The sequence below is a fragment of the Salvelinus alpinus genome, chromosome 29, assembly GCF_045679555.1.
Source record: "Salvelinus alpinus chromosome 29, SLU_Salpinus.1, whole genome shotgun sequence".
NCBI classification, from domain to species: Eukaryota; Metazoa; Chordata; class Actinopteri; order Salmoniformes; family Salmonidae; genus Salvelinus; species Salvelinus alpinus.
In genome coordinates, this window is record NC_092114.1 from 38,419,705 (window position 1) to 38,444,813 (window position 25,109).

A 25,109-nucleotide genomic window follows, 5' to 3' on the forward strand; every position below is an offset into this window, starting at 1 on the left:
ATGTATTTGGCTAAGGTGTATGTAAACTTCTGACTTCAACTGTATGTATGTATACACACACACACACACACACACACACACACACACACACACACACACACACACACACACACACACACACACACACACACACACACACACACACACACACACACACACACACACACACACACACACACACACACACACACACACACACACACAATGTATGGTAGACTCTATTTTGAATGATAGAATGTGCAAAAAATATAGTATTTTATAATTTATTTTTTGGTCACAAAAACATAAAATCATACAGGAGATTTTGAAAAGCATGTACAGGTTATAAACAATGTGCGCGTGTGTGTTTCTGAGTGCATCTGCGGGCACAATAATTGATAAGTAATGTAGCATACTGGTTAGTACATAGTAACAGAGCAATGCCATGCAAAATTATTGAAATCATTCGCCGAAATAATTTTGTCCACACGTAGCATACATAACACAAGGAGGCCATAATCAAAAAAAAAAGGTTTTTGGGATAAGAGAAAAAATATTTTTTACCATCGCTTCAAGACTACATGTTGGGATTATTTGTGTCCTCCATAAAACAATGTTAACATGTGATAGAAACAGAAAATCCAGTACATATTCATTCAAGAGAGTAGCTTTGTCTTAGATTAGAAACCCAGTGAACGGTTTTGAAAATGGGCCCTAGGTTGAAATAAACAATCATAACAAATGATACTGCAAATACCCAAAGGATTAACAATGCTTTTTTGTTACTGAAAATGTACGATAACTATTTTGATATGTTACTTAAAAGAAGAGTTTGTCACCGATTGGGCAGAGACCGGAGGTATGAAAACATACCAACATATAGTATCCTTCTAGGCCTATATAACCCTGATCTAGTACAGGTCTAGTTACAATCCCTGAAGACTGATACAAATACTGTAAAGATGACTTTTCATTGTGTGTTAACCTCTCTCCATACAGTAACATCCAGCGTAACAGTAAAACATGAAATGTACGACAGAATAAATTCGTTGAGGAGAAAGGGACACATTGAACTGTAGTGTATTTGGAAGTACAGAACCTTACTCAAGAACAGCTAACAAACACAAAGTAACTATCATTTCCATCACAAGCTTATAAGAATTGAGCAGTGTAACTGAATAACAAGCATTATCAATAGGCATACTATGAAATTCATTGACTGGTCCCGTCAGGAAGTTTGCCCACCAATAGTCATCTAGCCACCTGCACATAAATACGCAACATGGAAAAGATGTGCATTATTAGATTGAACACATACGTTACAGCGCAATGTTGTAAAATATTTTCTTATGTATAACAATAAATGACATGAATAACACATAAGTCAGCTCTAATTACAAATAGATGGTGTCAAATACTGCCGATGGCTTGGCCTCACATGAACCAATCAGTTAGGATCTTTAACTTTCTCTTTTAGTGATAAAACAAAAGTGTTGCCCGTTGACATTTTAAAACCGATGTTCCTTATGTTCAGAACTGTCTATTTATCGAACATGCCAACTTTAGAGGATAAACAGAGGGAATACATGTTTTACATAAAAGTAACCAATTCTACGGCGGCAAACTAATGCAGCATGTAATTCCTAGTTATTTTAGTCTATCTTCATAATTACCACAGTAAATCATTTCTGTAATAAACTGGGACAGTTGGAGAAGAGGTGAAAGAAGGGTTGATATCCATCGACTTACTTCAATTAGGCAGCATTGGCATCTTAACTTCCTCCTCACTGGCTCCGTCTGAAGACTTTTCCTTCTGGCTGCCTTGACCTGAAATAGTGGCAGAGGGAAACTGTCTATCTAGTCTCGAAAAAATTTGCTAACAAATACAATGTAAGTCTTTGATTGATATTATGTATGCACACATATGACTGACTGAATGTCGCTTTGGATAAAAGCATGTCTGCTATCTTTATTTATTATTATTATGGGTCAAGGGAATATTAGATTACCAGAGTCTGATGAGTTGCTACTTCCATCCTCATATTTGCCTAATAAAAAGGAGAAAACACAGTCCCTAATTTCACTTTAAATATGACAATAAAAAATGTAAACAAAAGCTAACAAAGACAACCATAAACAAGAGGTTCCATTCTTCCATATTGTTGTTCATAGTGCCGCATACAACATACTATATGTGTGCCTTACATAGCACGTGATGTGTCTTTGTACTGTCTTATTTATTTTACAAACCTCTTCTCTGGCATACTGAAACTAACAGATCTGTTGCCCTGCATGTTAATTAACACAATGCATCAGACACACAGCTCATAAAAGAGACTACAATCACACTAAAAGGGCTTGTGTCTGAGAGTAAGGAAATAAACCTTTAGACCTTTGTGTTTGGTCCATGGTCTGATGTCCTTCTATCCGATCCTCCCTGAGAATCTTGTCGCTTGAACATTTATTGCACTGTTCTAATTTGTGTGCCGGCCGTGTGGGGAAAAATGTGAAGGTATCACGAGTTGGGACAAAATCAACTTTTGTGTCCTCCATCATTCTTAAATAGAAGAAGTTTGGAACCACCAAGACTCTTCCTAGAGCCAAACCGAGCAATCGGGGGAGAAGGGAATTGGTCAGGGAGGTGACCAAGAACCCAATGGTCACTCTGATAGAGCTCCAGAGTTCCTCTGTGGAGATGGGAGAAACTTCCAGAAGGACAACCATCTCTGCAGCACTCCACCAATTAGGCCTTTATGGTAGAGTGGCCAGATGGAAGCCACTCCTCAGTAAAAGGCAAATGACAGCCCACTTGGAGTTTGCCAAAAGGCACCTAAAGGACTCTCAGACCATAAGAAACAAGATTCTCTAGTCTAATGAAACCACGATTGAACTCTTTGGCCTGAATGCCAAGCGTCATGTCTGGAGCAAAGCTGGCATCATCCCTACGGTGAAGCATGGTGGTGGCAGCATCATGCTGTTGGGATGTTTTTTCAGCGGCAGGGACTGGGAGACTAGTCAGAATCGAGGGAAAGATGAACGGAGCAAAATACAGAGAGATCTTTGATGAAAACCTGCTCCATAGCGCTCAGGACCTCAACCAAGACAGCGCAGGAGTGGCTTCGGGACAAATCTCTGAATGTCCTTGAGTGACCCAGCCAGAGCCCGGACTTCTAACATCTCTGGAGAGACCTGAAAATAGCTGTGCAGCAACGCCCCCCATCCAACCTGACAGAGATTGAGAAGATCTGCAGAGAAGAATGGAAGAAACTCCCTAAACACAGGTAAGGGGTCTGAATAATGATGTAAATGTGATATTTCTGGGGGTGGGAGTTATACATTTGCAAAAATGTCTAAAAACCTGCTTTTGCTCTGTCGTTATAGGGTATTGTATGTATATTGATGAGGGGGAAAAAACGATTTAATCAATTTTAAAATAAGGCTGTAACGTAATAAAATGTGGAAAAAGTCAAGGGGTCTGAAAACTTTCCGAATGCACTGTATAAGAAAGTAACTGGCAATACTTTTGAATAACATTACCTGAGTCAGAGGAAATTCCGCTAGCGCCATCCATTGTCACTGGGAAAAGATAATCAATCTTTAGTTAGATAAAGCTATATAGTGATGATCATTGTTCCTCTATAAGGCATGCATATTCCCAATTGAAATTCAATTCATGAACTGAAAAATCCTCATAGTAAACAACGACCAGTATCCAGATCATTAATTTAATTCACTTCCTGAATTGAAAAGTACACTAGTAAAATATGTTACATTTACTTTTTCCCCTTTTTACATTTAACTTCAGTGTTATAATAATCATACTCAGTACAGATCATTTATTGGTTAGAATTCATGTGTCATGTTGTTCCCCACTAGGTTGTTGACAGTGTGTAAGGGCTTTTAACACTAGAACTGCCTGGCCTTTCAGCATATAAGTACCAGATAGAGAACGTTGCCAGGCGTCCCGTTTAGCATATGCATAAGATGCATTTCAACCTGCAAGGTGCGCAAACATGCTTGATAAATACATGCTTGATAAATAGCTTGATAATTAAATGCTTGATAAAAGGATTAATTGCATGAATTGCATGAAGAAGTATTCATGGAAATATATATTAAAAAAAGAACAATAGTTTTGTTTGGGTAGTCAAGGATATATTTTGTATAATTCTATAAAGTCATAGAATAAAAGGTAGGCCTATCGTCTATTTTTGTTTCCCTTACAATAAAAACATGACAGTGTAATCCATTTGATCACCTTTATTTGTAGATGTGATTAGTAATAAAGGCCAGTTACAGCTTCTTTTGACAAAGTAGCAACTAAAAATATAATAATAATAATAATAATAACCAGAATTATTTGCTGTATTTCTAAATAAAAGCACCAGTGCATGAACAATAGTAAAGGATTAATTGCATAAATAAATATTAGTGGAAATATATTCATGACAAGATATAAAAACAGTAATTGTAGCAGACACTGTATTGCGCCCTTATATCTGTGCCTTTACACACAAATCAATCGTGTCTTCTCTTTATGCTTCGGGTCCACAGTCAGCACACAGCTTCGGGGCTTTGTGTGAGCAAGCCTCACAAACAAATCGGTTGCACTGCACAATTTATGGGCCTTGTTTCGTGCACCTGACGACTTGACATTGTGTCTTATTTTTCCCGAGTGGGAACTGTGGTGCTTGGGGAAAAGAGAGCAGGACTTGTTTCCTTGGCGGCCTGCTTGGCTGCTGTAGCTCCCATCTTGGCGTTTTATGTTCCGAGCGGGCTACTCTTCTTTGCAATCAACTTGTCTGCCAGGGAAATTGATGTGAACATGGTCACATTTCTGCCTTTGCTCATGTTAAGGCTCCATGAGTCTCAAAACCACAGTCTCAGATTGTCGCTCACCCGCTAGCCTGGTTTCATCTTTCCTCAGATATGGAAAGCCATTGAGCAAGGACTTGGTTTTGACATCGGTGGCTAACCAGAACTTAACTGAAGTCAAATGCACCATTATCACTTTCTATCGGGTTTCTATCACCCATTGACGACAGAATAGAATATTAAAATTGTACGTTTATTATGTTACTAGTTTTCGCTTAACAGCCAGAGCAATGCTGCCTGACAAGTGGTCATGTGCTGAATGCATAGACAACACAGATATTCTTGTAAAAAGTGACCTTTGGAAAAAGAGCTGCACCTCTTGAATTTTGAGAGTTATTTGAAAAAGGTAAGTGTCGCAGAATATGCTCTTTCAGATACTATATAAAAATCACAATGTTTTACCTGCGTGTGACTCTGAAGGACAATTTAATAAAGCGATGCTCCGTTCCCTGCATCTGTCAATTACAAGATGCGGCCATTTCTTCATGTACAATTTGATTGGCCTAATATTCTCTCTCCTCCTTATTGTCAACTGAATCTTGTCCACAGGCTAACTCTTATTAGGTTTGAAATTAGTTTTGGTACAGTTTAGGTGTAGTTTCGATGGGCCGGCTGTGTGGCATCAGCTGACTGGCATTGTTTGTTTCCTGCTCATCAACCTGGATAATAGTCAAGGATATGTTTAACATTATTCTGAAGCCTGCAACATGTAGCATGTTTTACTTTCCCTTCCATTTGATTAGTAAAAGAGTTATAGTAAATAAAACAGTCCCATAAGAGCGTATTTTTACAAAGTAAAATGTAAACAAGAATGGGATCAATTTAGGCCTAATTTGATTGTGAAGAGACTTGTACAATTATCGCCAATTCATCCATTTGTCAATCATTCAATGAGAAGAGAGAGACGCATTAGCACCTGGCTGGCTACAGCACATTGTCTTGGCAGATTAAGTCAGGAATAGTTGTAAAAAAACAGGTAAAACGGCTCTAAATACTTTTCTGCTTGTAATTTCAAAATTCTGACAAATGATCAGTGTAAAATACAAACATTCAGGAAGAGTCAGGGAAGGAGCAGGACATAGCTTTTTTGGGAGGCTGAATTTTTTAACTTACAAAATCAATCATCAGTGGCCGTTGGCCTATGGCAGTTCTAGTGTTATCTCCTAGCTCTTGATGATGACTCAGTCCTCTCATTTTAGGTAAACACTTAGAAAAAAAAAAAAAACTCTAGAATCTAAAAGGGTTCTTTGCCTGTCCCCATAGGAGAAGCCTCTGAAGAACTCTTTCTGGTTCCACAGAGGGTTCTACATGGAACTGATGGGTTTGACCTATAAACTTCAAACATCCTTAATCATGTCACAGAGGGAGAGAGAGGGAAGCAGGATGTGTAAATACTGTCAGAACATGTTATTGTTAGACATCGGGATACTATGGGAAGGAGGGGGGCCACAGACTGGTACAAGTCAACAGGACAGCTATGAGTGGGGAGAATTGAGGAATGCGGAACCAAGTCAGCTCCAATGAAGTGAGAAAGAACAGTCATCACTGGAGTTCTGCCTAGCAACAGAGATGTACTGGCTGACCATATGTGTGAGGAGGATACTCCGCGTAGGAAGGGTTAAATACCAGTGCTTGTGTAAATATGTTTTTTTGTCTTGTGCATCTGTGTGACCCAGTGGGTGAATACACTTGGTTGGAGCTTTACTAATCGTCTGAGTTTTACACAGTTCATTTAGAACCTAACAAACTCAAAAGGGTTCTATCTGGAACCAAAAAGGATTCTACCTGGAACTCAAAAGTGTTCTCTTATGGGGACAGTTGAAGAACTAATTTTTCTAAGAGTGTACCACATGATTTGTGATGAAGGTGATAAAAGTAACCTTTGCTATTAAATGCAAACATGCCAGGTCTTATTGTATTGTTCCTTAACCTGCCTTTGGAAAACACCTTGAAGACGTATTTGCTTAAATGCCAGGAATTAATGTTAGAAGTCAATAATTCTTATTTGTAATTAGAATCTTCTCAGAAAATAAAGAAATGTAAGCTTTTCTGCTTTTAGCAACTATTATAACAGTAAAACATAATATGTCCTCTACAAGTTTTGAAATAATGTCTTACTTGGTGTGGTGGTCAAGTTCGAATTGGTCGCTCCATTCCCATTGCCTGAAAGTAACAGAGTCATATGAGCAGAATATTTTTGCAAGTACATGGTTAAGTCTGATTCATTGATGTTATGATATATACTGATCGGTATTGTCCAGAACAACATGTAGACAATATGGGGCTATTAATCAGTATGGGAACATGATTGATGTGTAAAAACATGGATTGGATGGGCTGTCATTAATTGAATCCTCTCAAGATGTTATTAAATCAATGCAAACGACAATCATGAGATGGACCATTATTGAACACATCCCAACCAGATCATTGGTATTGCTGTGCTACTGCTATACATGAAAGACTTCTAGGGGTAAAACGCATGACATTGTATCAACAGTACCATTTAGAGGGGTCTGGATCCCAGGAGGTGGTAGAGCTCCTGATTTACCAGCACCTAAAACAATGGAGCAAGGTGTTAAAACCAATTATGAAAGTGGACAAAAACAGGGGAAACACATAGGTAGGAAAAATAATTATACAATACTTCACTTAGTTTGACCTCCTGACTTGATTTACTAAAGTCATGCACTAATGCCAAAAAGGGCACTGAAAAACCTACTCTGTACAGAAATGACCACAATCGCTACCATTTCTCTCATACATAATATAAGAAACTTAGATATTTTGCCTTTCCTCCAAAGAAACAGCACGATAATTATGCCAATGGCAGCAGCACCACCAATGATGATGATAGCAACTGTGGATTAAGTACAGAACATACTAAGTACAGAACACACCTTCAACATAGTAGTTTGAAGGATTTTATTGTAATGGAATGGGGGGGGGGGGGTAGTTGAGGTAGTGAAGGGGGAGCGTGATGCTCGTGGTAGGTAGAGGTTTGTCTGTCCGTAGAAACAATAACAAAGTGGTCACACCGCCTGTATTTTGGTAAAAAGCGGTGGGATGGGCTTGGAGAAATGTACCCACTCCCAAGTTCATAGACAGAGCTATGGATGCAAGGACTGACCATCCATGTTATTCAAATGACAGTTTTAACCACGTTCTGAGGCCATACAGTGTTTGTTTACATTTACATTGTTTACAAAACACTGGAATAAAACAAGCCTGTATCTTGGGATTTGATGGAGTACGACAGTAGAACTAAGCTCATGAGGCATTCATAAGTTATATTCTTCAAGATGCAATGGGTATATATCATTCATTTATGTCCAAAAATGGATGTAGCAACAACAGATTCCAGCTTTAACAACAAAATCCTATACATTGAGCTTGAAACTGTTGACTCACATTTAAATAATCTTAATTTGTGACCTTACAACAGACTCAAACATTTTACTAATTGATTTTTACCATAATTGCTAACCATGCTAATAACTGGTTTGTTGAAAATATATAAAGTATATTAAATACTAGGACAACCTTACCCCATTTTTTCACAATTGACTCGTTCAATGTTGTATGGCTGACAGAGCATTCATACATTTCCTTGTCTGCCTCTGGGATCTGCACACTAATCCTGATCTGGTAGGTGTCATCATTATTGGGTAAGACTCCGTCAGACTGCACTCCATCGTCTTCGGTCAGTTGGACCCCATTCTTCTTAATATGAATTATCACATCTTTGGGATAGAAACCTGTTGCCATGCAGGTCAGGTGGACATTTCCTGCAGGTGTGGCTTTTTTAGCAAAAACAGAGATATTTGGAGGGGCTGAAGAGGGAATAAACAGAGAACATTCATATTTAATTTCTGATCTCATAGGTCCTTTTCTGTAAACCAATCGTTAGGCTCTACTATTTAAGGAGATTAATATTTATAAGTACTCACGGTCAGTGCTACTGAATTCTTTGTCCCCATATTCCATGAATTTGGACAGCCAGTACACACACTCCTTCTCCAGGTAGCCCTTGGTGTACTGGTTGAGGATCTGCACCCCGTCCCACTTCCTCTTAGTCGGCACAGCTTGAACAACTGAGGCCACCCACTGCATAGTGGCAAAATCAAAGGCCAAGAAGTCATCACCATCGTAGCTGTATTGGTCAGTGCCCTTTATGAATTTCAATGTGCCGTCTGGCTGTTTGTCAATCTCACATCCATGTTTCCACTGAAGGACATGAACATCTGAGATGAAAAATGAAAAAGGTAGACAACTAATTACCCACAATTTAAGAAAAATATAAATGCTGAGCGTAGGACAAAATGCAGGTGTGGTTTCTCACCAGTGTTGTTGTGCCCCATGCGGTCCATCAGGATGTTGATGTTGACTTTGAACCACTGCTCCTTGCTCTTGCGTGACTGAGTGCCTTTTTCCCAGTAGTCTGCTGGCAGCTTCTCCCTCATCCAGTCCTGTTTGGGAATCTTCTTTTTATCCACACTGTCATAGTAATCAATCTGTTTGTCATTCAACAGACCCATGGCAGTGAACTCGTGGATACCAGGCAATTCAACTGGCTTTGAGAGGGCAGTGTAGATGTAATTCAACGAGTAGATCTCTGTAGGGGAAAAGAAACATTGAGATAATTTGTCTCAATTCTCCTTCTCTCCATGTTAATCAGCCATGCTGTAAAACATTCAATTTGCACTACGCATAAATAGCTCTGCCATTTCCTGGTTGCTAAAACTCTAATAGTTAACCTAATTTCAGTTTGTGCCAAAATAAGCTTGTATAGTGTGTAGAGAATCATTGTACCATCTAAACTGCTGTTAAATATATTTTCCATAACAAAAAATACAGTATTTTCAGCTGTTTGACTGGTGTACAAAAACAAAAGTAAAAGAAGCAAAAACAAAACTTAAGAACAGAAAGCATAGAAATAGAGTACATAGCACTTCTAAGAAGCAGTAGATATGTTCTATCAATTAGAATGATAGAGCTTTAACTAACATTTCTATGGTAATTTTGTCACCTCGCCCAGAAAGTTGCCACTAGGAAGACACTGTCAAATACTTAGGTCTATCGTCTCTGTAAGGGGCCAACTAGTAAAAAAATAAACTTCTATGAAATATCATAGCAGGGAAGTCATACTACGGCCTTGCATCATGATGTCTAAATGGTAGTTTAGTTTGCATTGATGTAGCCCATACAGGCCTATTACAAATCTAATCAAATCAAATCAAATTTGTCACATACAACAAGTGTAGACCTTACCGCGAAACGCTTACTTACAAGTTACACCGGTTGTATTCGGCGCATGTGACAAATACAATTTGATTAGATTTTTAATGGGCCTATAAGGACTACATCAATGTAACCTAAACTACCATTTAGACATCATTATGCAAGGCCATAGTATGACTTCTCTCTGCTATTACATTCATTGCCTATTGAAGAAGTGAAGTGGAACATATTCTGCGATTTATCAAAAACAAATGTATTAACCTAATCAATTAACAGTATTGATTAAGGTAAACTATTTTCGTAACTTGTTGATTAGGCATATAAGTCGTCAAACTATTAAAACAATGAATTTCCTGTTTCCTGTGAGCGTTTCATATTTTTGTTAAACAGTACAAGTAATTTATCTACAATGTAAAATGTCAAACATACCAGCTAACAACATGATCGGGCAGCATATGTGTTTTACAAAAGGTTGATCATGGGGGATTTCATAAGCCTAAACAAAGTAGCTGTATCATCTTGCCTTATGGCTGGCCTGTAAATGCGCATTAGCAAGTAACGGTAATCAATAAAGTGGAATAACTCACATAAGGTTGACTACATAGCCTATAAAACGCAATAAATCAAAAAATATTGTAGACTATGCTACAACAACAGACCGCTCATATCAGTTGGTAAACGATTTTTATTATGTTTTTATTTTTATCCAGCAGTCAACTTTTACTTTTGACATTCGAGTAGGTCTACAACTTACCGCTTTGGCTCTGAACAATACATTCTGTCGCGAAATATAAAACAATTAACATAAACGTATACATCTTGTGAACTACGTTTTTGCAGTTTCCTTGAGAGGTACAGTAAATGTTGGAGGTACAGTAACGGAATACCTCCAACTTCAACAAAGTCCGGTCTGCTACAACCAATTACTGCCGCGTTCAAGTACTAGTCAGAACTAGGACTTTTCTGCCTCTCTTAACTGGTTGTAGTTATAAACGTGCCGTGTTTAACGTTAGCAAATTGGACATTTCAGTTTCCAACTAGCGTTTGAACGCGGCATAATTCGTTGCCCAAAGTGCTTTTATTCATCCAATGATTTTTGAGGACTGAAAACGTAAACTGTTATCAGGTAAAAAAGACGAATGTACGTTTCAGTTGCTGTGAAGCCTATTTGTTTCCCTTATTGGTGTCAAATCAAACTTGTCACATGCGCCGAATGCAACAAGTGTATACCATACCGTGAAATGCTTACTTACACGCTCTTAACCCACAGTGCAGTTCAAGAAAGAGTTGAGAAAAATATTTACCAAATAAACTAAAGTAAAAAATAATAAAAAGTAACAATAACAATAACGAGGCTATATACAGGGGGAATTGGTACCGGGTCAATGTGCGCGGAGGGTACAGGTTACTCGAGATAATAAACAGCAGTAGCAGCAGTGTACAAAACAAATGAGGGGTGTCAATGTAAATAGTCCGGTGGCCATTTGATGAATTGTTCAGCCGTCTTTTGGCTTGGGGGTAGAAGCTGTTAAGGAGCCTTTTGGTCCTAGACTTGGTGCTCCGGTACCCCTTACTGTGTGGTAGCAGAGAAACAGTCTAAGACTTGGGTCACTGGAGTCTGACAATTCTTTGGGCTTTCCTCTGACACCGCCTAGTATACAAGTCCTGGATGGCAGGAAGCTTGGCCCCAGTGATGTATTGGGCCCTACGCACTACCCTCTGTAGTGCTGTATGTTCTATTCCTATTCATTAATTGTGCAGACCTGGAGAAAATATAAACACGATGCCAATACTGTTTTCACTGTAGGCTTGCATTGATAAATTCAATCATAGACATCAAATACATCAGATTCATTCACATACCCTCAATCATTTTATAATGTAACAATTATGATAGACTAGATTTTACATTTTGTTTAACGGTTTGGAAGTCTATTTCATGATACATTTCTAATCATAATCTCACAATTGATTGCTCTGACATGTGTCAATCAGTACTTCGGCTGTCCACTCATCCCTCTGCCTCACCCATTTCCTAGTTTCCCACCCTCCACAAGTCTTAGTCCCTCCTACTTTTTTACTTCCTTCCAAAACAGAATCCAAAGCCTCCCTTCTCTCTGTTGAAAGCCTGAAGCCCGCCGGTGACGTAAGAGCCCTGTTCCCGTTTCCTCCTCCCTCTTCTCCCCCCTTTTGGTAGTGCAGAGTGTCCATGGGGTGGTCGGGGAAGGGACCCAGGGGCCTCCTCTCCAGATCCCCCCTCTGGCCTCTCATGCCCTCCTGTCTCCAGCTGTTCTCAGACACCAGCTCCCTGAGCAGGCCCGGGCGTGGGTTCTCTGGCCCAAACTCCAGAAGTGGCCCCCTGGGGCGGAGGCCCGCCGCAGCTACAGCCCTCGGGACATCCAGGGAGTCCTGGAGTAAGGCCGCCTCCCACTCAGGGTTATCCAACGTGGGCAGGATGGCAAGGGGGAAGTGGGGGTGCCCGTGTGGCCCCGGGATGTGAACCAGGAGAGCCAGGGAGAAGAGTGAGCATCGGCTGAGAGGCACAGAGAAGGAACGAGGAAAATCTCATCTATAGGTTGTTGGAAATATAAAGTAGTTGTGAAATAAATCACAAAAAGTAAAAAGACTCAACGCATCAGATTGCAAATCTATCCAGATATTCGCAAAGCCCTGATTCTTAGGGCCCCATTCAAGAAAAAGGCTAAATTAACTGTGTGGAGCAACAAGCAAGCATTCCTCCTTCCCACAAATACCCTGAAATAGCACCAAGTGGGTGTGCTGCTGTAACAGTATAGCTTTCATCTGTCCCCTCGCCCGACCCGGGCTCGAACCAGGGACCCTCTGCACACATAGACAACTGACACCCACGAAGCATCGTTTACCCATCGCTCCACAAAATCCGCTGCACTTGCAGAGCAAGGGAACAACTACTTCAGGTCTCAGAGCGAATGACGTCACCCGATTGAAACGCTATTAGCGCGCACCCCCGCTAACTAGCTAGCCATTTCACATCGGTTACACTGCTAGACACCATGTCCTAACATGCAGATTTCTACAGGTATTTACATGGTTCTATTTAGTATGTAAGCACTGAATCATGTGTACCTGCTGTACACAGACAAACTGAATATCAACGTCCACACCTGATACCAAACACATTAGCATTGATGGATCCATTGGCTTACCTTGTAGAATGTGTTTCTGCCTTGACCATTTAAATACCCCCATAAATGTAGAGTTTCAGCTGACAGCATCGTGTCCTCTGTCCCCGATTGGTTAATCGGGCCTTTGACGCACATGTAATGCAACATCTAAATTCTTCTGACTTGGAAACAGGCCTCACTTAACTGATGGATTCTAAAGTGTCCAATTATTGTGAAGTGATTCTTTAGGACTTTCGAAGAAACCTTGTCAAGGACTCAGTCATTAAGGTCATCTCACAGGGAGGACACGGACGCACCTGAAAGAATTCCATTGTCCGGTTTCCTGACACACAATCATTATAGACATTCATAAATACTCTGGATCAGTCACTTTTCTCAATTGAACGATTCAAGTAAAAACATCATATAACCAGAGGTCACACTATAGATTAAATTAATTACTAAACAGAGCGGTCATCTTCATAGCAGACTGTCGTGTGTGCTTTGTAAATTGACATTTTAAGAGGATTGTAGCCATTTCACATTTTGGTTGTTTAGCAGACGCACTTATTCAGAGTGACTTACAGTTGTGAGTGCGTACATTTTCATAATTTTACGTGCTGGTCCCCCCTGGGAATCGAACCCACAACCCTGGCATTGCAAGTGTCATACTCTAACAACTGAGCTACACAGGACCTCATCCTATTCATCCTTAACATGGTCTGTTAAAACCAATTTAGGGTGCCTCCCAAGTGACGATAAGAAACGCTGCCTCCCGAGTGGTCTAAGGCATTGCATCGCAGTGCTAGCTGTGCCACGAGGTCCTGGTTCGAGTCCAGGCTCTGTCACAGCCGGCCGTGCCCGGGAGACCCATGGGGCGGCGTACAAAAGAAGGGTTGATATCCATCGACTTACTTCCATTAGGCAGCATTGGCATCTTAACTTCCTCCTCACTGGCTCCGTCTGAAGACTTTTCCTTCTGGCTGCCTTGACCTGAAATAGTGTCAGAGGGAAACGGTCTTTCTACAGTCTCGAAAAAATGTGCAAACAAATACAATGTAAGTCTTTGATTGATATTATGTATGCACACATATGACTGACTGAATGTCGCTTTGGATAAAAGCATGTCTGCTATCTTTATTTATTATTATTATGGGTCAAGGGAATATTAGATTACCAGAGTCTGATGAGTTGCTACTTCCATCCTCATATTTGCCTAATAAAAAGGAGAAAACACAGTCCCTAATTTCACTTTAAATATGACAATAAAAAATGTAAACAAAAGCTAACAAAGACAACCATAAACAAGAGGTTCCATTCTTCCATATTGTTGTTCATAGTGCCGCATACAACATACTGTATGTGTGCCTTACATAGCATGTGATGTGTCTTTGTACTGTCTTATTTATTTTACAAACCTCTTCTCTGGCATACTGAAACTAACAGGTCTGTTGCCCTGCATGTTAATTAACACAATGCATCAGACACACAGCTCATAAAATAGACTACAATCACACTAAAAGGGCTTGTGTCTGAGAGTAAGGAAATAAACCTTTAGACCTTTGTGTTTGGTCCATGGTCTGATGTCCTTCTATCCGATCCTCCCTGAGAATCTTGTCGCTTGAACATTTATTGCACTGTTCTAATTTGTGTGCCGGCCGTGTGGGGAAAAATGTGAAGGTATCACGAGCTGGGACAAAATCAACTTTTGTGTCCTCCATCATTCTTAAATAGAAGAAGTTTGGAACCACCAAGACTCTTCCTAGAGCCAAACCGAGCAATCGGGGGAGAAGGGAATTGGTCAGGGAGGTGACCAAGAACCCAATGGTCACTCTGATAGAGCTCCAGAGTTCCTCTGTGGAGATGGGAGAAACTTCCAGAAGGACAACCATCTCTGCAGCACTCCACCAATTAGGCCTTTATGGTAGAGTGGCCAGATGGAAGCCACTCCTCAGTAAAAGGCAAATGACAGCCCACTTGGAGTTTGCCAAAAGGCACCTAAAGGACTCTCAGACCATAAGAAACAAGATTCTCTAGTCTAATGAAACCACGATTGAACTCTTTGGCCTGAATGCCAAGCGTCATGTCTGGAGCAAAGCTGGCATCATCCCTACGGTGAAGCATGGTGGTGGCAGCATCATGCTGTTGGGATGTTTTTTCAGCGGCAGGGACTGGGAGACTAGTCAGAATCGAGGGAAAGATGAACGGAGCAAAATACAGAGAGATCTTTGATGAAAACCTGCTCCATAGCGCTCAGGACCTCAACCAAGACAGCGCAGGAGTGGCTTCGGGACAAATCTCTGAATGTCCTTGAGTGACCCAGCCAGAGCCCGGACTTCTAACATCTCTGGAGAGACCTGAAAATAGCTGTGCAGCAACGCCCCCCATCCAACCTGACAGAGATTGAGAAGATCTGCAGAGAAGAATGGAAGAAACTCCCTAAACACAGGTAAGGGGTCTGAATAATGATGTAAATGTGATATTTCTGGGGGTGGGAGTTATACATTTGCAAAAATGTCTAAAAACCTGCTTTTGCTCTGTCGTTATAGGGTATTGTATGTATATTGATGAGGGGGAAAAAACGATTTAATCAATTTTAAAATAAGGCTGTAACGTAATAAAATGTGGAAAAAGTCAAGGGGTCTGAAAACTTTCCGAATGCACTGTATAAGAAAGTAACTGGCAATACTTTTGAATAACATTACCTGAGTCAGAGGAAATGCCGCTAGCGCCATCCATTGTCACTGGGAAAAGATAATCAATCTTTAGTTAGATAAAGCTATATAGTGATGATCATTGTTCCTCTATAAGGCATGCATATTCCCAATTGAAATTCAATTCATGAACTGAAAAATCCTCATAGTAAACAACGACCAGTATCCAGATCATTAATTTAATTCACTTCCTGAATTGAAAAGTACACTAGTAAAATATGTTACATTTACTTTTTCCCCTTTTTACATTTAACTTCAGTGTTATAATAATCATACTCAGTACAGATCATTTATTGGTTAGAATTCATGTGTCATGTTGTTCCCCACTAGGTTGTTGACAGTGTGTAAGGGCTTTTAACACTAGAACTGCCTGGCCTTTCAGCATATAAGTACCCGATAGAGAACGTTGCCAGGCGTCCCGTTTAGCATATGCATAAGATGCATTTCAACCTGCAAGGTGCGCAAACATGCTTGATAAATACATGCTTGATAATTAAATGCTTGATAATTAAATGCTTGATAAATAGTGCATTAACTATTGTAAAGGATTAATTGCATGAAGAAGTATTCATGGAAATATATATTAAAAAAAGAACAATAGTTTTGTTTGGGTAGTCAAGGATATATTTTGTATAATTCTATAAAGTCATAGAATAAAAGGTAGGCCTATCGTCTATTTTTGTTTCCCTTACAATAAAAACATGACAGTGTAATCCATTTGATCACCTTTATTTGTAGATGTGATTAGTAATAAAGGCCAGTTACAGCTTCTTTTGACAAAGTAGCAACTAAAAATATAATAATAATAATAATAATAATAATATAACCAGAATTATTTGCTGTATTTCTAAATAAAAGCACCAGTGCATGAACAATAGTAAAGGATTAATTGCATAAATAAATATTAGTGGAAATATATTCATGACAAGATATAAAAACAGTAATTGTAGCAGACACTGTATTGCGCCCTTATATCTGTGCCTTTACACACAAATCAATCGTGTCTTCTCTTTATGCTTCGGGTCCACAGTCAGCACACAGCTTCGGGGCTTTGTGTGAGCAAGCCTCACAAACAAATCGGTTGCACTGCACAGTTTTCATGGGCCTTGTTTCGTTCACCTGACGACTTGACATTGTGTCTTATTTTTCCCGAGTGGGAACTGTGGTGCTTGGGGAAAAGAGAGCAGGACTTGTTTCCTTGGCGGCCTGCTTGGCTGCTGTAGCTCCCATCTTGGCGTTTTATGTTCCGAGCGGGCTACTCTTCTTTGCAATCAACTTGTCTGCCAGGGAAATTGATTTGAACATGGTCACATTTCTGCCTTTGCTCATGTTAAGGCTCCATGAGTCTCAAAACCACAGTCTCAGACCGTCGCTCACCCGCTAGCCTGGTTTCATCTTTCCTCAGATATGGAAAGCCATTGAGCAAGGACTTGGTTTTGACATCGGTGGCTAACCAGAACTTAACTGAAGTCAAATGCACCATTATCACTTTTTATCGGGTTTCTATCACCCATTGACGACAGAATAGAATATTAAAATTGTACGTTTATTATGTTACTAGTTTTCGCTTAACAGCCAGAGCAATGCTGCCTGACAAGTGGTCATGTGCTGAATGCATGGACAACACAGATATTCTTGTAAAAAGTGACCTTTGGAAAAAGAGCTACACCTCTTGAATTTTGAGAGTTATTTGAAAAAGGTAAGTGTCGCAGAATATGCTCTTTCAGATACTATAGAAAAATCAATGTTTTACCTGCGTGTGACTCTGAAGGACAATTTGATAAAGCGATGCTCCGTTCCCTGCATCTGTCAATTACAAGATGCGGCCATTTCTTCATGTACAATTTGATAGGCCTAATATTCTCTCTCCTCCTTATTGTCAACTGAATCTTGTCCACAGGCTAACTCTTATTATGTATGAAATTAGTTTTGGTATAGTTTCGATGGGCCGGCTGTGTGGCATCAGCTGACTGGCATTGTTTGTTTCCTGCTCATCAACCTGGATAATAGTCAAGGATATGTTTAACATTATTCTAAAGGCTGCAACATGTAGCATGTTTTACTTTCCCTTCCATTTGATTAGTAAAAGAGTTATAGTAAATAAAACAGTCCCATAAGAATGTATTTTTACAAAGTAAAATGTAAACAAGAATGGGATCAATTTAGGCCTAATTTGAATTTGATTGTGAAGAGACTTGTACAATTATCGCCAATTCATCCATTTGTCAATCATTCAGTGAGAAGAGAGAGACGCATTAGCACCTGGCTGGCTACAGCACATTGTCTTGGCAGATTAAGTCAGGAATAGTTGTAAAAAAACAGGTAAAACGGCTCTAAATACTTTTCTGTTTGTAATTTCAAAATTCTGACAAATGATCAGTGTAAAATACAAACATTCAGGAAGAGTCAGGGAAGGAGCAGGACATAGCTTTTTTGGGAGGCTGAATTTTTTAACTTACAAAATCAATCATCAGTGGCCGTTGGCCTATGGCAGTTCTAGTGTTATCTCCTAGCTCTTGATGATGACTCAGTCCTCTCATTTTAGGTAAACACTTAGAAAAAAAAAAAACTCTAGAATCTAAAAGGGTTCTTTGCCTGTCCCCATAGGAGAAGCCTCTGAAGAACTCTTTCTGGTTCCACAGAGGGTTCTACATGGAACTGATGGGTTTGACCTATAAACTTCAAACATCCTTAATCATGTCACAGAGGGAGAGAGAGGGAAGCAGGATGTGTAAATACTGTCAGAACATGTTATTGTTAGACATCGGGATACTATGGGAAGGAGGGGGGCCACAGACTGGTCTCAGGTCAACAGGACAGCTATGAGTGGGGAGAATTGAGGAATGCGGAACCAAGTCAGCTCCAATGAAGTGAGAAAGAACAGTCATCACTGGAGTTCTGCCTAGCAACAGAGATGTACTGGCTGACCATATGTGTGAGGAGGAGACTCCACGTAGGAAGGGTTAAATACCAGTGCTTGTGTAAATATGTTTTTTGTTTTATGCATCTGTGTGACCCAGTGGGTGAATACACTTGGTTGGAGCTTTACTAATCGTCTGAGTTTTACACAGTTCATTCAGAACCTAACAAACTCAAAAGGGTTCTATCTGGAACCAAAAAGGATTCTACCTGGAACTCAAAAGTGTTCTCTTATGGGGACAGTTGAAGAACTCATTTTTCTAAGAGTGTACCACATGATTTGTGATGAAGGTGATAAAAGTAACCTTTGCTATTAAATGCAAACATGCCAGGTCTTATTGTATTGTTCCTTAACCTGCCTTTGGAAAACACCTTGAAGACGTATTTGCTTAAATGCCAGGAATTAATGTTAGAAGTCAATAATTCTTATTTGTAATTAGAATCTTCTCAGAAAATAAAGAAATGTAAGCTTTTCTGCTTTTAGCAACTATTATAACAGTAAAACATAATATGTCCTCTACAAGTTTTGAAATAATGTCTTACTTGGTGTGGTGGTCAAGTTCGAATTGGTCGCTCCATTCCCATTGCCTGAAAGTAACAGAGTCATATGAGCAGAATATTTTTGCAAGTACATGGTTAAGTCTGATTCATTGATGTTATGATATATACTGATCGGTATTGTCCAGAACAACATGTAGACAATATGGGGCTATTAATCAGTATGGGAACATGATTGATGTGTAAAAACATGGATTGGATGGGCTGTCATTAATTGAATCCTCTCAAGATGTTATTAAATCAATGCAAACGACAATCATGAGATGGACCATTATTGAACACATCCCAACCAGATCATTGGTATTGCTGTGCTACTGCTATACATGAAAGACTTCTAGGGGTAAAACGCATGACATTGTATCAACAGTACCATTTAGAGGGGTCTGGATCCCAGGAGGTGGTAGAGCTCCTGATTTACCAGCACCTAAAACAATGGAGCAAGGTGTTAAAACCAATTATGAAAGTGGACAAAAACAGGGGAAACACATAGGTAGGAAAAATAATTATACAATACTTCACTTAGTTTGACCTCCTGACTTGATTTACTAAAGTCATGCACTAATGCCAAAAAGGGCACTGAAAAACCTACTCTGTACAGAAATGACCACAATCGCTACCATTTCTCTCATACATAATATAAGAAACTTAGATATTTTGCCTTTCCTCCAAAGAAACAGCATGATAATTATGCCAATGGCAGCAGCACCACCAATGATGATGATAGCAACTGTGGATTAAGTACAGAACACACTAAGTACAGAACACACCTTCAACATAGTAGTTTGAAGGATTTTATTGTAATGGAATGGGGGGGGGTAGTTGAGGTAGTGAAGGGGGAGCGTGATGCTCGTGGTAGGTAGAGGTTTGTCTGTCCGTAGAAACAATAACAAAGTGGTCACACCGCCTGTATTTTGGTAAAAAGCGGTGGGATGGGCTTGGAGAAATGTACCCACTCCCAAGTTCATAGACAGAGCTATGGATGCAAGGACTGACCATCCATGTTATTCAAATGACAGTTTTAACCACGTTCTGAGGCCATACAGTGTTTGTTTACATTTACATTGTTTACAAAACACTGGAATAAAACAAGCCTGTATCTTGGGATTTGATGGAGTACGACAGTAGAACTAAGCTCATGAGGCATTCATAAGTTATATTCTTCAAGATGCAATGGGTATATATCATTCATTTATGTCCAAAAATGGATGTAGCAACAACAGATTCCAGCTTTAACAACAAAATCCTATACATTGAGCTTGAAACTGTTGACTCACATTTAAATAATCTTAATTTGTGACCTTACAACAGACTCAAACATTTTACTAATTGATTTTTACCATAATTGCTAACCATGCTAATAACTGGTTTGTTGACAATATATAAAGTATATTAAATACTAGGACAACCTTACCCCATTTTTTCACAATTGACTCGTTCAATGTTGTATGGCTGACAGAGCATTCATACATTTCCTTGTCTGCCTCTGGGATCTGCACACTAATCCTGATCTGGTAGGTGTCATCATTATTGGGTAAGACTCCGTCAGACTGCACTCCATCGTCTTCGGTCAGTTGGACCCCATTCTTCTTAATATGAATTATCACATCTTTGGGATAGAAACCTGTTGCCATGCAGGTCAGGCGGACATTTCCTGCAGGTGTGGCTTTTTTAGCAAAAACAGAGATATTTGGAGGGGCTGAAGAGGGAATAAACAGAGAACATTCATATTTAATTTCTGATCTCATAGGTCCTTTTCTGTAAACCAATCGTTAGGCTCTACTATTTAAGGAGATTAATATTTATAAGTACTCACGGTCAGTGCTACTGAATTCTTTGTCCCCATATTCCATGAATTTGGACAGCCAGTACACACACTCCTTCTCCAGGTAGCCCTTGGTGTACTGGTTGAGGATCTGCACCCCGTCCCACTTCCTCTTAGTCGGCACAGCTTGAACAACTGAGGCCACCCACTGCATAGTGGCAAAATCAAAGGCCAAGAAGTCATCACCATCGTAGCTGTATTGGTCAGTGCCCTTTATGAATTTCAATGTGCCGTCTGGCTGTTTGTCAATCTCACATCCATGTTTCCACTGAAGGACATGAACATCTGAGATGAAAAATGAAAAAGGTAGACAACTAATTACCCACAATTTAAGAAAAATATAAATGCTGAGCGTAGGACAAAATGCAGGTGTGGTTTCTCACCAGTGTTGTTGTGCCCCATGCGGTCCATCAGGATGTTGATGTTGACTTTGAACCACTGCTCCTTGCTCTTGCGTGACTGAGTGCCTTTTTCCCAGTAGTCTGCTGGCAGCTTCTCCCTCATCCAGTCCTGTTTGGGAATCTTCTTTTTATCCACACTGTCATAGTAATCAATCTGTTTGTCATTCAACAGACCCATGGCAGTGAACTCGTGGATACCAGGCAATTCAACTGGCTTTGAGAGGGCAGTGTAGATGTAATTCAACGAGTAGATCTCTGTAGGGGAAAAGAAACATTGAGATAATTTGTCTCAATTCTCCTTCTCTCCATGTTAATCAGCCATGCTGTAAAACATTCAATTTGCACTACGCATAAATAGCTCTGCCATTTCCTGGTTGCTAAAACTCTAATAGTTAACCTAATTTCAGTTTGTGCCAAAATAAGCTTGTATAGTGTGTAGAGAATCATTGTACCATCTAAACTGCTGTTAAATATATTTTCCATAACAAAAAATACAGTATTTTCAGCTGTTTGACTGGTGTACAAAAACAAAAGTAAAAGAAGCAAAAACAAAACTTAAGAACAGAAAGCATAGAAATAGAGTACATAGAACATATCTACTGCTTCTTAGAAGTGCTATCAATTAGAATGATAGAGCTTTAACTAACATTTCTATGGTAATTTTGTCACCTCGCCCAGAAAGTTGCCACTAGGAAGACACTGTCAAATACTTAGGTCTATCGTCTCTGTAAGGGGCCAACTAGTAAAAAAATAAACTTCTATGAAATATCATAGCAGGGAAGTCATACTACGGCCTTGCATCATGATGTCTAAATGGTAGTTTAGTTTGCATTGATGTAGCCCATACAGGCCTATTACAAATCTAATCAAATCAAATCAAATTTGTCACATACAACAAGTGTAGACCTTACCGCGAAACGCTTACTTACAAGTTACACCGGTTGTATTCGGCGCATGTGACAAATACAATTTGATTAGATTTTTAATGGGCCTATAAGGACTGCATCAATGTAACCTAAACTACCATTTAGACATCATTATGCAAGGCCATAGTATGACTTCTCTCTGCTATTACATTCATTGCCTATTGAAGAAGTGAAGTGGAACATATTCTGCGATTTATCAAAAACAAATGTATTAACCTAATCAATTAACAGTATTGATTAAGGTAAACTATTTTCGTAACTTGTTGATTAGGCATATAAGTCGTCAAACTATTAAAACAATGAATTTCCTGTTTCCTGTGAGCGTTTCATATTTTTGTTAAACAGTACAAGTAATTTATCTACAATGTAAAATGTCAAACATACCAGCTAACAACATGATCGGGCAGCATATGTGTTTTACAAAAGGTTGATCATGGGGGATTTCATAAGCCTAAACAAAGTAGCTGTATCATCTTGCCTTATGGCTGGCCTGTAAATGCGCATTAGCAAGTAACGGTAATCAATAAAGTGGAATAACTCACATAAGGTTGACTACATAGCCTATAAAACGCAATAAATCAAAAAATATTGTAGACTATGCTACAACAACAGACCGCTCATATCAGTTGGTAAACGATTTTTATTATGTTTTTATTTTTATCCAGCAGTCAACTTTTACTTTTGACATTCGAGTAGGTCTACAACTTACCGCTTTGGCTCTGAACAATACATTCTGTCGCGAAATATAAAACAATTAACATAAACGTATACATCTTGTGAACTACGTTTTTGCAGTTTCCTTGAGAGGTACAGTAAATGTTGGAGGTACAGTAACGGAATACCTCCAACTTCAACAAAGTCCGGTCTGCTACAACCAATTACTGCCGCGTTCAAGTACTAGTCAGAACTAGGACTTTTCTGCCTCTCTTAACTGGTTGTAGTTATAAACGTGCCGTGTTTAACGTTAGCAAATTGGACATTTCAGTTTCCAACTAGCGTTTGAACGCGGCATAATTCGTTGCCCAAAGTGCTTTTATTCATCCAATGATTTTTGAGGACTGAAAACGTAAACTGTTATCAGGTAAAAAAGACGAATGTACGTTTCAGTTGCTGTGAAGCCTATTTGTTTCCCTTATTGGTGTCAAATCAAACTTGTCACATGCGCCGAATGCAACAAGTGTATACCATACCGTGAAATGCTTACTTACACGCTCTTAACCCACAGTGCAGTTCAAGAAAGAGTTGAGAAAAATATTTACCAAATAAACTAAAGTAAAAAATAATAAAAAGTAACAATAACAATAACGAGGCTATATACAGGGGGAATTGGTACCGGGTCAATGTGCGCGGAGGGTACAGGTTACTCGAGATAATAAACAGCAGTAGCAGCAGTGTACAAAACAAATGAGGGGTGTCAATGTAAATAGTCCGGTGGCCATTTGATGAATTGTTCAGCCGTCTTTTGGCTTGGGGGTAGAAGCTGTTAAGGAGCCTTTTGGTCCTAGACTTGGTGCTCCGGTACCCCTTACTGTGTGGTAGCAGAGAAATAGTCTATGACTTGGGTGACTGGAGTCTGACAATTCTTTGGGCTTTCCTCTGACACCGCCTAGCATACAAGTCCTGGATGGCAGGAAGCTTGGCCCCAGTGATGTATTGGGCCCTACGCACTACCCTCTGTAGTGCTGTATGTTCTATTCCTATTCATTAATTGTGCAGACCTGGAGAAAATATAAACACGATGCCAATACTGTTTTCACTGTAGGCTTGCATTGATAAATTCAATCATAGACATCAAATACATCAGATTCATTCACATACCCTCAATCATTTTATAATGTAACAATTATGATAGACTAGATTTTACATTTTGTTTAACAGTTTGGAAGTCTATTTCATGATACATTTCTAATCATAATCTCACAATTGATTGCTCTGACATGTGTCAATCAGTACTTCGGCTGTCCACACATCCCTCTGCCTCACCCATTTCCTAGTTTCCCACCCTCCACAAGTCTTAGTCCCTCCTCCTTTTTTACTTCCTTCCAAAACAGAATCCAAAGCCTCCCTTCTCTCTGTTGAAAGCCTGAAGCCCGCCGGTGACGTAAGAGCCCTGTTCCCGTTTCCTCCTCCCTCTTCTCCCCCCTTTTGGTAGTGCAGAGTGTCCATGGGGTGGTCGGGGAAGGGACCCAGGGGCCTCCTCTCCAGATCCCCCCTCTGGCCTCTCATGCCCTCCTGTCTCCAGCTGTTCTCAGACACCAGCTCCCTGAGCAGGCCCGGGCGTGGGTTCTCTGGCCCAAACTCCAGAAGTGGCCCCCTGGGGCGGAGGCCCGCCGCAGCTACAGCCCTCGGGACATCCAGGGAGTCCTGGAGTAAGGCCGCCTCCCACTCAGGGTTATCCAACGTGGGCAGGATGGCAAGGGGGAAGTGGGGGTGCCCATGTGGCCCCGGGATGTGAACCAGGAGAGCCAGGGAGAAGAGTGAGCATCGGCTGAGAGGCACAGAGAAGGAACGAGGAAAATCTCATCTATAGG

At 40.0% G+C, this 25,109-nt stretch overlaps 1 protein-coding gene across 3 annotated transcripts; it reads right to left on the reverse strand.

Annotated features, from left to right (window-relative positions):
- Positions 1-249: 249 nt before the first annotated feature.
- LOC139558963 (uncharacterized) lies at positions 250-23,771 on the reverse strand. Of its 3 annotated transcripts, XM_071374507.1 has the most exons (18): positions 23,288-23,769; positions 21,635-21,907; positions 21,243-21,536; positions 20,841-21,125; positions 19,800-19,853; positions 19,415-19,459; positions 15,944-15,982; positions 14,416-14,454; positions 14,154-14,231; positions 9,197-9,469; positions 8,805-9,098; positions 8,403-8,687; positions 7,358-7,411; positions 6,973-7,017; positions 3,517-3,555; positions 1,989-2,027; positions 1,729-1,806; positions 250-1,242 (listed from the first exon to the last, which is right to left on the reverse strand). In XM_071374507.1, the coding sequence occupies exons 1-17, from the start codon at positions 23,349-23,351 to the stop codon at positions 1,730-1,732; spliced, it is 2,277 nt and encodes a 758-aa protein (XP_071230608.1). In that variant the 5' UTR covers positions 23,352-23,769; the 3' UTR covers positions 250-1,242; position 1,729. The 3 variants fall into 3 exon arrangements, with proteins under 3 accessions (XP_071230608.1, XP_071230606.1, XP_071230609.1); XM_071374505.1 differs by lacking the exons at positions 250-1,242; positions 1,729-1,806; positions 1,989-2,027 and adding an exon at positions 2,043-3,224 and having other exon boundaries at positions 23,288-23,771; XM_071374508.1 differs by lacking the exons at positions 250-1,242; positions 1,729-1,806; positions 1,989-2,027; positions 3,517-3,555 and adding an exon at positions 4,225-4,781.
- Between the last annotated feature and the right edge of the window lie 1,338 nt (positions 23,772-25,109).